Here is a 14,251-nt window from a genome sequence, read left to right on the forward strand (position 1 = left end):
GGCTTGCTGTAAGTTTCTGGGTGGGAGGAACTGTGTCTTATCTCCATTCCTTCAAAGAACAGACAGTTATAGCACAGAGAAGACATACGTAATTAAATAAGCCATAGTTATAAACTAGGGGCTTTGGATCTCGTGTTATACATATATCACATTCATATTTTATACTGGTTTTAACTTGCTTTTCCCCCTAAATTTGTCATTATGCTGATTTTTTTTTTCTTTTTAAGGTTTTTATCATAGGGTGCATGTACTCTCCAGAAAGACAGAGAGAGGGAAAAAGAAATAACCTCCAAGGGGTATGGTCACACCACAATCCCTTCTCCATTCTCCTGGGATTCTGGACATGCACTCACATGGGTCCAGCGTGATCTCCGAGTCACCACATCTGGGACTCGAACAGTAGTTGGCCATATGGGAATTCAGCACCTCAACAATCACGCCACCTGCTGGCCCCGTGACTATAAATAGTTTTGGTTTTTTTGGAGAGGTTTTCACTATAGGGTGCGTGCGCTCGCCAGACAGACAGAGAGAGACATAGAGACAGAAAGCAAGTAATCACCCCCCAGGGGGGATGGTCACGCTGCAATCCCTTCTCCACCATTCTCCTCTCGGGATCTTGGGCACGCATGCACACACACCTGGCATGAGTTTTAAGCGCCTGGGTCTGGAACGCGAACCACGGTCGACTACATGGGAGTCCAGCGACATAGCCATTATGCTAACTGCTGGTTCCCAGACTATAGTTTTATGACTCTGAATATACACTGCCAATTTTTTTCTAAAAGGGGTTTACATTTTACCTTGTTACCTGTAATATATGAGAATATATTTTTTAAACTTGTTTTAAATAAATTTGGGCCTTATTTTCATAAGCATCACATAAAGGAAAATTAGAAGCATAACCAAAATGAATAAAAATCACATATAATCCTACCCCTCAGCTATAAAAATAGAGTACTATTAATATTCCAGACATGTTGTATATGCACAGACTTTTTTTAACACTACTGTGTGTAAACAACAATGTAATGTGTATAACTGCTAACTCAATATTCTATTTACTTAATATAATGTCATCTCTCAGGATTAAAAATTCAGTTAGGTTATTGCAGCTTTTTTGAGATTAATAGGCAATACCAAAATAAACATTGTTGTAGGAGAATCTCTGTACAGATCCTTAAATATTGTCTAGGATAAAATGGTCAGTGAACATGTATAGTTTTAGAAAGTGTTTTGACATATACTACCCTTTAGAAAACTTTTATTAATAGCATCTTTTAAGAAGTCATTTTGGGACCAGCAGGTGGCGTGGTGGTTAAGAAAATGGACACTCCCACATGGCTATCCACGGTTCAAGTCCTGGACTGGGTGGCTTGCTTTCTCACTTTCCTCTCTCTCTCTCTGTATCTTTCTCTGGTCAAATTAAAATGAATGAATGAATGAATAAATAAATAAATAAATCTTAAAAAAAAAAAAAAAAAAAAGAAGTCATGTTGGGAGACCGGCAGGTGGCGCAGTGGTTAAGGGGCTGAATTTTCACATGGCCAATCATGGTTTGAGTCCTGGACCTGATGGCTTGAAGATCACACCAGACTAATGTACGTGCATGCCAGAATTCCAGGAGGAGGATGGAGAAGAAAGGATTGTGGTGCGGCCATTCCATTGAAAGGTGATTTCTCACTTTCTCTCTGTCTTTGTCTCTATCCTGTGAGTACATTGTCTCTCTGGCAAAAATATAAAACAAACAAACAAACCAAGAAATCAAAACCATAATGTTAGATTAGCTGGGATTTTTAATTGCCAGAGGGCATGTGCACTCACCAGAGACAGACAGAAAAGCACTGCTCAGTGGGCCATGGTCACACCACAATCCCTTCTCCTCCATTTTTCCATCCTCTTAGGATTTTGGGCATGCAGGCATGTATACGTGTCTGCATATTTTTGAAGCTGCCATGGGTCAGGATTCAAACCATGGGTGGCCTTGTGGGATCCTGCTCCCTTAGCTGCTAGGCTATAGGGGAGGCCCAGCTAGGAGTGCTTTTATATCCCCCTCCCTCACGGGTTTATTTGTAGTTTTGTTTCCTCTTTGTGAACTGACAATTGAAAAATTTGCAAATAATTGTAGAATAATTATTCTGAGAATCTGTATAGGAATAGGGCTTGGGACTAGTCTCACCTCTTAGAGACTGTGACCTCGGGAGAGTCTCAGTTTCCCTGTGAAACAAAGGGGATGGACTTTGTAAGGCAACATATGGTTTGGGCATATGGTGGCACGTAATGCTCTGGTGAAGCGGCTAAAAGAATGGGCTCTGTGCAGCCTCATACCAGCTTTCTGACTTGGGCAAGATATGGAACCCTTCTACCCATCTGCTACAATGTCCTCCTGTCTACAGGTAGAACTGGGCAGTGAGTGCAGTCCCCTAGGCCCACACAGTGCTAAGTGACTGGTGTGGGCCCTAAGAGCAGTAAAAGACCCTCGTATGAGGGTATGTAAGAAAAGCCTAATGGTACAAAAACCAAATTAGGATGTAATCACACAATCTAAGCGATGGGGGAATGAGGGCTCAAGATAAGGTAGTGTAGAAAGAGAGGAGGTATTTATTTATAGATATAAGAAAGGTATACATGACCTAATGCTTTTTTTTTTTTTTTTTTTTTTTTTTTTATTAGGCTAAATACACGCCAAGAATAAGCAATGAAGTGAGAGAAGATGTTAAGAAAAAAAAATGTGTGGACAAGTAGAATGTTTTCCTAATGGGGTATGATACATCAAAAATATTATCAGGCTGAATGGATTACTGGATTGAATTAGAAGAGGATTTATTTGGTGGAGGATTTGAGGATTTAATAAAGCTCCATTTTTAGTTATGAGTCTTGTCAAAGATAAATATTATTATATCATATTTAAGTGTGCTGTGTCCATTGAAATGACAATACTGATCTTAGAACTCTGTAAAAGAATTAGGCTAATGGTGTCACTGTAAAGGTCTTCAGTAGAATAGCCAAAAGTTGAAGGCTTGTAAGTAGCTATGATATAATGTTCTGCTTTAAGTCTTTCTCTTATGTGCGGTATCCTTATGACATTGTCTGCAAAGCGGAGCACGGTGTGGAGAGATATGCCTTATTTTCTTAATGCTGAAATCATCTCAAGCTTGTTTTTAAAATTGCAATTTGATTATCCCTCTTCCAAGTTTCATTGATCAAGTACATAAAGAAGACAAGGACGAACAATCTGCTTTTAAAGATGTACTAGTTTTCTTGACTTGGATAATGCTTTTTTTTTTTTTTTCTTTTTAGAGGCTAATTCACTGCCATCTCTCCTTGGAATAGAACAATTTCATCTGTCTAGTCACTCTCTTTTTCTTGCTCACCATGGTCTATTCTTCATATAGAAATCAATTTAGGTCATTTGACTACTCTGCTTAACACTAAACTCTCTTATAGTTTCCCATCACTCTTAAAAACAAAAACACTACTACCACCTAGCCTAAATACATGATCTACTGGGTTGTTGAGAAAGTCATGATACCTTTTTGCATAGAAAAACATAGAAAAATATGTCAAGACTTTCCTGATAGCCTACTAAGCAACCTTTTAAAGTTGCTATATTGAAAAGAATTCCAGGCCAATTGGTGGCATAGTGACTAAAGCAGCTAGATTCCCCGTGGTTGACTGTCTGGTTCAGTCCTGGACACAGGGCTTAAAAAATGGCACATGAGGCATGTGTTCCCAAAATCTAGAAAGAAGGGAGAAATAGAAGAGAAAGAATTACGGTAAGGGGTGCTTCCTCAGTTTCTCTGTCTCTGTCTGCTGAGTGCACATGCTGTCTGCCAACAATTTTTTTAAAAAGAGACAGAGAATTCAACTTTTTCTTTTTTTAAAGAGATTTTTGCTATAGGGTGCATGTGCTCAGTGCAGAGACAGAGAGAGAAAAAGTGGCAATGAAGATATGTGATGAGTCCAGGACGCGAACCCATGTGGGGGTCCAGTGTCCCAACCACCATACCACCTGCTGGCCCCGAGAATTCTGATTTTTAAAAAATTTGCTGTAGGGCATGTGCACTCACTGGAGAGACAGATTTGGAGCAGGCATGTACATACACCTAGCATGTCTTTTAAGCACCAGGGCTGAGACTTGAACTGTACAGTCAGCCATGTGCAGTTCAGTTGCCTCAGCCACTATGTCACTGGCTGGTCCCATTTTCATTTTCAGTGTAAAGCTATGGATAGATAAAAAATGCACACACACATTAAACACACATGTAAATAAATGTATATGTGGGGGGACCAGCAGGTGGCATGATGGTTAAGGCGCTGGACATTCCCACATGGCTGAACATGGTTTGAATCCTGGACTTGGTGGCTTGCTTTCTCACTTCCCCTCTTTCTCTGTCTCTGTCTATCTCTGTCAAATTAGAAATAAATGAGTGAATAAATAAAATTTAAAAAATAAATGTATATGTGCATATATACATAGTGATACATACCAAAATACTAACAGTAGATATCTTTGGGTGCTAATATTACAGATGAGCTTTATTTGTGTGTCTAAAATTTTCCCTTTATATTTTTAATAAGTATTTATTTATTTAACTTTACTTATTTATTTTGCCATAGGGCATGTGCACTCACCAGACAGACAGAGGCAGGGAGAGGGAAAGTGAAAAATCACCCCCTGGGGAGATGGCCACACCACAGTTCCCTCTCCTCCTAGGATCTTGGGCATGCACGCACATGGGATCAGCCTGAGTTTAAGCCACTGGGTCTGGGAATCGAACCACAGTAGGCCATGTGGGAGTTCAGCAACGTAACCACTATGCCATCTGCTGGCCACTGCTACTATTATTTCTAAATTTTGTCGAGAGAGAGAGAGAAAGAATGAGAAAGCAATCCTCTAGGTCCAGGACTCGAACTGTGGTTGGCCATGTGTGAGTCCAGCACCTTAACGACCATGCCATCTGCTATCCCCTTTCCTTTATATTTTTAACTTGTATGGACAGCAATGATATTTTTATAATTAGAACAAAATTATGTTACTTTTACAGATAATGAAGTATAATAAATAGGAATTATTCACTACATGTCAGTTAAGAGGGCTTGTGGAAGAGAAAGTAGCTAAGGCTGAGAGCAAGGTTCTGAAGACGAGAGTAGGATCACACACTAGGCTCAGAGAGGAAAGGGTTGAGGAAGGAAACACTCTTCCCAGGCATGCTAGTGTGCAGTACCTATGGGTCGTCCAAGAGAAGACGTCTAAAAAGGCCCAAAAAATACAGGATTGAAACTTACAAGAGAGGTCTGAGTGGCAAAACAGATTTAGAATCTTTAATATACAAGTAAAAGCTACAGGCTGTAGATGTAGCAAAAGCTGCCATAAAAGTATGCAGAGTCAGAAAAGGGACAAGAAAAATGGCAATATTTAAAGAGCAGGTAGGCAGAGAAGCGAGCAAGCGGCACTGATGAGTGGGGAAAAGGGAAGGGGAGAACCAAGAGTGGTGTGCAGCCATCAAGGAGAGCAAAGGCTTCCTGGGGAGACCATGTCCAGGCTGGAAAGAAGCCAAGTGGGATGCACATCGACAAGGGTCCAGCTGTGTGGAGAATTACATTACTAGTGACTTCAGCGGGAGTGATCTCAATGGATGGCAAGAGTAAATCCCATTGCAGGGGACCGAGAAGTGAGAAAATGAAGACCCTGAGACTTGTTTAGCAAACTGAGATGCGAAAGAGAGAGAGAGAGAAAGCAGTAAGTAAAAGGAGATTCTGAGTCGGGGATGGGACAGAGGATGCAGGCCAAGAGAAAGCACGTGAAGGGAGATGCTGAATATCAGAAGGAGGGATGAGTTCACAGCGCTGAGCTCCACCACCGCCTCCTCGCTCTCTGGCTTGCCTGCCATCTTGCACTGATCCTCCACACGCCACTTCCTCCAAGCAGCCCACTCTGAGCCTGCAGCCTACCGTCAGTGCCTCTGCTCTGCATTTCAAAAGGCTCTGAATTTCTCCTGGTAGTACTCCTTATATTTTATTGCAACTACGTGTTTACTACTTTGTCTTGCTCAGGAAATGTACTACATATGTCTCCGTCACGGCTGTATTCACAACTGCTAACTTGGCACAGAACTGGTGCTCAGTAACACTTTGCTAAGTGAACCAGAGAGTGGGAGGTAAAGGAATGAGAAAAGATAGTCTCAGAAACTTTAAAAATAATCACTATATTAATGACAGTAGGTAACATTCACTCTGCATGTAAGTGGTAGGTATTAAACAAAAACATCAATTATTTCATTTAATCCACACTGTAATCCTATGAAATGTGTACAATTATTATCCATACTTTAAGGCTGAGAAAACATGTTTTTAACATTGGTATCTTTGAAAATAACTCAGCCAATGTCATAAATGTAAAAAGACAGCAATTCACATATATCTAAAGATTTCTGAGGAATTGGAAAACTAACATCCTTGATTGTTAGAGATTTTTGCTATAGGGCATGTGGGCTCACTGGAAAGACAGAGAAAGGCAGAAAGTGAGAAATCACTCTCCAGAGGGGATGGCCATACTGCAATCCCTTCTCCTACAATCTCCTCTCAGGATTTTGGGCATGCACACACATGCACCGACGTGGGTTTCAAGCCTCCAGGTCTGGGACTCAAACTGGAGTCAGCCATGTGGGAGTCCAGCAACGTAACCATTACACCATCTGCTGGTCCCAACATCCTCAATTTTCTAAGTAAGAAGCAAGAGCGGGGTCAGCAGGTGGCGTGATGGTTAAGGTGACTGACTTCCCAAGTGGCCAAAAATGGTTCAAGTCCTGGACCCAGTGACTTGAAAATCATACCAGGCACGTATGTGCCCAAAATCCCAAGAAGAAAATGGAGGATTGTGGTGTGGCCATCCCCTCGGGGTGGAAACTTCTCATTTTCCATCTCTTTGTCTCTTTCCTCTCTAGTGAGCACATATATCCTATGGCCAAAAAAATAAAAAAAAGTAGAAATAAAGATAGGTCTTGAGTACAGAAATCCAGAATATGCTGGACATTTGTATAATGATGAAGATAAAAGAACTGAGCAAGGAAAATAATTCCTAGACGACATTGAAGGCTAAGCTTGAGATGCATATCACTAAATTCTAGCATCAAATTACCCCAAAATAAAAAAGGATTCCAATAAAAAAGTGTATCAATTAGTTACATGACATTCTGGTCTTGTCTTTTTCTATTTTTTTTAAGACAGGGTCTTGCTATGCTATGATCTATCTTCTTGCTTTAGTCTGTAAGGAGCTGAAACTATAAGCACATACCACCATGCTTCACTTTTAAGGTGGGCCAAGAGCAAACCCAGGCTTCCCATGTAGCCTCAGCCTGCTGAGTAGCAGTCAACCAGTGAACGGTACCATGGCTAGGCGTGATCTAATTTTTCAAAAGGAATGATCTTCCATTCAGTGCCAAGCACAATGCTTTGTCCTTTTATATTTGCTGTCTTAAAAAAGAGGCTCTGAGAAATCAAATCACTTGACCAAAGTCACATAAATTGTAAACAGAACTTCTTCTAGGGCAGCAGACTCAACATGTAGTACTGTTAATACTGAACTAGTCTTTTCCATCCTGGCTGCTTGAGGATATACTGCCATCATGAATGACACTGTAACTATCCCAACCAGGAAATTCAAGACCAACCGTCCACTTCAGAGGAAACAAATGGTCATTGATGTCCTTCACCCCGGGAAGGCAACAGTACCTAAGACAGAAATCCAGAAAAAACTAGTGAAGATGTACAAGACCACACCAGACGTTATCTTTGTGTTTGGGTTCAGAACCCATTTTGGTGGTGGCAAGACAATTGGTTTTGGCATGATTTATGATTCTTTGGATTATGTGGAGAAAAATGAACCCAAACATAGACTTGCTAGACATGGCCTGTATGAGAAGAAAAAGATGTCAAGAAAACAGTGAAAGGAACGCAAGAACAGAATGAAGAAAGTCAGGGGGACTGCAAAGGCCAATGCTGATGCTGGCAGAAAGCAAGCTGGAGACTGGGGAATAGTCGAAGGAGTAAAGATCCTGCAATGACTATCTGCGGTGACTGCGGATTTCTCATGAAAGGATTAATAAACTAAAAAGTTTAATAAAAAATACTGAACTATGCCCAACTTCCCACTAGGTGAATGAGGCACATTATACAAACGAGCAAAGAATTATCTAACTGACAAATAATTATATTAAAATATGCATACATGATGGCTTCTACATGTGAGTAAATAAGGAGGCTGGTGGACTAGGAACAATTGAAAGTTTTTTTTTATGGTTGCTGCTTTTTTTGCTTTGTTTTAAAATAAACATCACTAAATCGAAACCAGATGGTAGTGCAGTGTGATGGTCTGCAAGGCAGTCCTAGATGGGAAGGTTCCTAGTTCAAGTCTGGAGACCTCTCTGAGTACACAAGCATGTGCATTCCTACAACACAGGTCCAGCTGAAGGCCACGGGTGGACCACGGCATCAGGACCCTGCTAAGAAAACTGTCTATCTCTTGCTCTCTCTCTCATTCTCTCACTCACTCATGGACGAAAATAAACTTTAAAAAAATCATTAAATCAGCTGGAATATAAAAACAAGAGAAGTATGAGCAAGTTTCCATTAAAAATGTAGATGTGTGGAAATTAACAAAGAATTTTTATTTAAATATATAAGTGAGAGAGGTAACAATATAGTCATATCACAGTATCTTTTTCTTATGCTATTTTCCATTTAAAACTAGAGATTTGCATTGCTGAGGAAAACTAAAATTTTATCAATAGGTTTATTTCTCACTTGACCTCTCTTTCACTTTCATTCTGTCCCTCTATGGTCAAAATAAGTAAATAAAGTCAAATAAAATAATTCTTAAAAACAACAACAATATAATTACATATATAGATAAAATAATGGTGGGGGCCTGCTCTATGGCCTGGTAGTTAAGGCAGCTAGATCCCATAAGACTGACAGCAAGGTTCAAGGCCCATACCTGGGAGCTTGAGAAACATGCCAGGTGTGTGTGTGTGCCCACAATCCCAAAAGGAGGGAGAGATGGAGAAAGGATTGCAGTGTGACCCATTCTCCACGAAGGGTGCTTTCTCCTCTCCCTCTCTGTCAAGCACATGTGCCCTCTAAAAATAAAAAAGTAGCTATGGCAAGTGGCATGGTGGTTAAGGGTGCTGGATTCCCACATGGCCAACTGTAGGTCAAGACCCAGACCTGGTGGCTTACTTTCTCTCTCTCCCCCTCTCTGGTCAAATTAAAATACATAAATAAGATAAAATAAAGTTAAATAATAAAATAATTATTTTTCAAAAAGTGGCTATGAAAAGAAATTAAATTGGTTATTAAAGAAAAAAACAAAACAGGGCTGACTCCAGAGAGTAGTAGGTAAGCCCTGTGCACAGGCAGCTAAATCACACATGACCAACTACAGTTCAAGTCTTGGCCTCAGATTTCAGAAATACAACAGGCTCATGTGCATGTGTCCCCCAAATCCTGATAAGATGAAGAAAAGGAGGAAAAAGGATTGTGGTGTGACCTTTCCTCACTGGGAAGTGTTCTCTGTCTCTCTGGAGAACACATGTACCTCGAACTAAATAAATAAGCAAACAAGTAACAAAACCCCTTCAGCCTTGAAATCAGGGTAGCAGGTCTCCTGAAATTTAATCAAATAAAAGAGACTTGGCATAATGTATTTTCTATTATTTATATTTTTGACTTTCTCCATAATTAAGAAAGTCTTTCCTAAAGAGAGAGGTTTTCAAAAAACTGATTAGCAGATTTTAAAAAAGCATTCAATAAAAAAGGGCACCTAAAATATTTTAAAAATATATCAACCAATATTGTTTTTTCCTTTTTTAATCAAGGAATAAGCAAACACTTTCTCAAGGATGGAGAAACAACAGACTAAGTTACCTCTGCCCAAGCTTTGAGAACAGCCAGTTTCTCCATGGTTGTGGCACTCTCTTGGTACAGTTGGCTGGAAGATCCTTTTCCGGCCTGAACTTTGTCCAGTGAAGAAACAAGAAGATTGTGTACTCGACGGAGATCATTGAGATCACTGACAACTCCACTTCCAATCCAGGTACTACATACCTAGCCAAAGAAAAATTGTAAATGTTTAATGTTCAGGGGCCAGCAGGTGGCATTGTGATTAAGGCACTGGACTCCCACATAGCTAACTGTGGTTCAAGTCCCAGACCCAGCACTTGAAAACCATGCCCGGTGTGTGTGCATGTGTGCCCAAAATCCCAAGAGGAGAATGGAGAAGAAACTGCAGTGTGGCCATCACTCTGGGGGGTGATTTCTGAATGTTTCCTCTTTCTGTCTGTCTCTGGAGAGCATACACACCCTATAGCAAAAACCTGAAACAAACAGTTTACTGCACAAAAAAATATAACACTGTATGTAAAAGGATGTATTAAATATGACTCTTGAGGGAAAAACACAAAACAAAACCAAGGGTCAAAACAAAAAAAACTACCCAATGTTGGGAACAGCAGTTGGCATAATGGCTATGTTGCTGGACTCCCATGTAGTCGACTGCAGGTCGAGTCCTGAACCCGATCAGGCTTAAACTCACGCCAGGTGCGTGTGTGTGTATGCCCAAGATCCCAAGAGGAGAATGGAGAAGAAGGGATTGCGGCGTGGCCATCCCCTGTGGGGGGTGATTTCTTGCTTTCTGTTTCTCTTTCTCTCTCTGTCTTTCTGGTAGCAAATAGCAGAAAAAATTTTTTGCCCTATAGCAAAAATCTCTCAAAAAAAACAAAAAACAACAAATAAAAACACTACCCAATGTATTTATTAATAGGCCTTAACATTATTTTTAAAACAAAACAATGGCAAGTATATAGATTTCGTTGTTCTCCTATGTAGAAGACAAAACAACATTTATTTATCATGTTTTCATAGTCAAATTTAACAAAAATTTTAACAGGAATAATTTTCCATCTGAAGCAGTTCACTCTTGACTAATTTTTCAACAAAATTTCTATGAACACTTATCAAAGGCAAAAGCTTATGCTAGCTGCTATGAAGAAAATTAAAAAAAAAAAAAGAGAGACAGCAAAGGGGAAAAAATATCTAGTCCTAGGCCAGATAGTTAAGAAAATTAAAAAAAAAAAAAGAGAGACAGCAAAGGGGAAAATATCTAGTCCTCAGCCAGATAGTGGCACAAGAGCAAAACACAATGTTCTATGAGGCTGACCCACATGGGAAGGTTCTTAGTCACATGCAGAGAGCCCCTGAATATGCTGGGCATGTGTACGCCCGTGACATGGGGCTAGCTGATAGTGGGTGGGAATAGTAGCATCAAGGTCCTGCTGGGGCTGTATCTCTGTCCCTCTCTATATTGTACATGGAATAAATAAACTACTTAAAAAAAATCTAGTCCTACCCTCATGTCAGAAGACACAGAACGAACGAACACACGCGAAAAAGGATTGTGGTGTGACCTTTCCTCACTGGGAAGTGTTCTCTATTCTCTGTATTATGACTATACTACTACTCTCGAAACCAGTTAGCGTAATGGCTATGTTGCTGGACTTCCATGTAGTCGACCACAGTTCGAGTCCTGGCCCCAGCAGCTTAAACTCACACCGGGCACGTGTGCATGCATGCCAAAGATCCCCAGAAGACAATGGAGGAGAAGGGACCGCTGTGTGGTCATGAGATCCCCAGAAGAGAATGGAGGAGAAGGGACCGCTGTGTGGTCATCCCCGCTGGAGGGTGATTTTTCGCTTTCTGTCTCTCTGTCTCTCTGTCGAGCACACACATATCCTATAGCAAAAGCTCTCTCAAAAACAAAACAAAACAAAACAAAAAAAGAAACGAACAAACAAAAAAACCCAGAAAAGCAGACAAGGGAGAGGCCAGCAGGTGGCGTGGTGGTTGACAGACCCCCACATGGCCAACAGTGGTTCGAGTTCTGGACCTGGTGTCTTGCTTTCTCATTCTCCCTCTCTCTCTTTTCTGTCTCTGGTCAAATGGAAGAACGATAAATAAAAAATAAAATAATTTAAAAAAAAAACAAAGGAAAGATTAATTTAGTAGGAATGCTTAGGCATTAGGAAGGTTGATGTGTATAGTTAGAGGGGTTTTACATGAAGAACAGATGTGATTTGAAAATTTAATTGAGGGACCAGCAGGTTATGTTGCTGGACTCCCATGTAGTCAACCATGGCTCGAGTCCCAGACCCAGCAGCTTAAAACTCATGCCAGGCATAGGTGCATATGTGCCCAAAATCCTGAGAGGAGACTGGAAGAGAAGAGAATGCAGTGTGGTCATGCCCCCCATGGGGTGATTTTTCACTTTCTCTCTCTCTGTGTTTCGCTGGCAAGTGCATGCACCCTATAGCAAAACTTTATCTTAAAAAAAAGAAAGAAAAGAAAATTGGGATCAGATTATAGTAAATTTAAATTCCATATGAATTGAATACAGACTTTCCCTGTATTCAGTTGTGAGTTTCTGTGGCTTCTGAGCAGGAGGATGATATTATGAGAATTGTGCTTTAGGAAAATTGCTCCAGTGTGCACGTACAGGAGAAGGTGAGCAGGGCGAGCAGGTGCTCAGTTAGTGTCTATTTCAGTACTATAGAATAGAGACTGGGCCGGAACTGGGGAGAGAACAAAGGCAGACAATCTGAGAGACCTGGAAGAAGAAATAACAGCATTTGGAAACCAATTATATATTTTTGGGGGGGTGGAGACTAGGAGTTAGAAAAAGTGAGAAATGAATGTTTGCTATTTTTTTATTGTCACAGCTAACTTGGATGAATGGAAAATGGTGATATCACTACTTAAGAGAGATAATACAGGAAAGTTCAGTGAAGATGAGAAGATAGCATGACTTGATTTTTTTCTTTTTTTTTGGAGAGGTTTTCGCTACAGGGTGCATGCACTCGCCAGAAAGACAGAGGCAGACAGAGAGACAGAAAGCGAGAAATCACCCCCAAGGGGGCATGGCCACGCTGCAGTCCTTTCTCCTCCATTCCCCTCTCGGGATCTTGGGCACTCATGCACACACGCCCAGAGTGAGTTTAAGCCACCGGGCCCGGAACTCAAATTGTGGTCGGCTACCTGGGAGTCCAGGGACAAAGCCATTATGCCAGCTGTTGGCCCTGTGTGACTTGACTTTGAACATTATTATATGCTGAGTTCAAAGTGCAATTAAGGGAGTTGTGGAAGGATATAAACTGGGTCTGGATTTCAGGAGCAAGGCCCAGGGTAACTGTATAATCCTATACCCACAACAAAGGTGATATTTACAGTAACATTACCAGGTACATTTGTTCAAGGACAGGTTTGTTTTTTTTTAATCCTTAAGGCAGACCACAAGGAAAAGAGTTATGCCTCAACAATAAGTGGAACAGGAGTAAATAAAGAAATTGAAAACACTGGAGAAACGAAAGAAAAACCAGGCAAATGCAGTGATAATGAAGTAAGGGGAGAATTTCAAGGACGACGGGGTGGTCTGAAAGTACTAACTTTATCAGCAATTACAAGTCCTCACTTTCTGATCTGAATTCCGTGGGCCAAACATGTTTCACAATTCACAAACTGTAATAACGTAAATTAACTTCATTAAGGAACACAGCAAGCAAAATTAGTAACAGGGCCACAGCGATTAAGCACTGTGTAGAGGAAACCAGGTCCCACGTGGTGTACCAGGGTTTGAGTCCTGGCCCTGGTGGCTTACACACTGGGCGGGCCTGGGTGAATACCCAGGATACTGACAGGATAGAGAATTGGGGTAGAGGATAGTGGAGTGATGAGCCCCCATCGGGAGTGCTTTCTTTCCCTTTTCTCTCGTGTGTACATGCATGCCCTTTGGCATAATTTTTTTTAAATGTGCACCAACACCCATTAACGCATAGGTATTTCTGCAATAAAATGTATTATGAATCACACTAAAAGATATTAATCAATACTGTAATCTCAGCCTCATGCCAGGGCCAACTGAGTACAGCTTGTTGTCAAACAAACTGTGAAAAAACTTTTGGTTTTCAGAACATTTGGATTTCAAATCATAGTTAATGAACTTATCTTTCTATATTTAAAAATGTTTAAAGTTCAGAATAAATATTTATATACATTATTCTATTCTCTTAAAATCTTATTCTCAAAGAATTGAAAATGAAATGTAATAAAATCAATTAGGAATATGTTTTTAAAAGTGTATTTAAAAATGTGAGAGGGACAGAGAGAAAGGGGGCACACACACACACACACATACACACACACA

The 14,251-nt window shown here is 40.5% G+C and overlaps 1 protein-coding gene across 2 annotated transcripts in view; it reads right to left on the reverse strand.

Moving 5' to 3' along the window:
- Positions 1–14,251, reverse strand: part of HEATR5B (HEAT repeat containing 5B) — a 109,406-nt gene that overhangs the window by 24,379 nt on the left and 70,776 nt on the right. For both annotated transcript variants that reach the window (XM_014588914.2, XM_014588915.2), the window contains exon 28: positions 9,925–10,104. In XM_014588914.2, coding sequence (XP_014444400.1) covers positions 9,925–10,104 — 180 coding nt within the window. The remainder of the gene's footprint in view (positions 1–9,924; positions 10,105–14,251) is intronic.

This window comes from Tupaia chinensis, unplaced genomic scaffold, assembly GCF_000334495.1.
Source record: "Tupaia chinensis unplaced genomic scaffold, TupChi_1.0 Scaffold000317_1, whole genome shotgun sequence".
In the NCBI taxonomy this organism is placed as follows: Eukaryota; Metazoa; Chordata; class Mammalia; order Scandentia; family Tupaiidae; genus Tupaia; species Tupaia belangeri.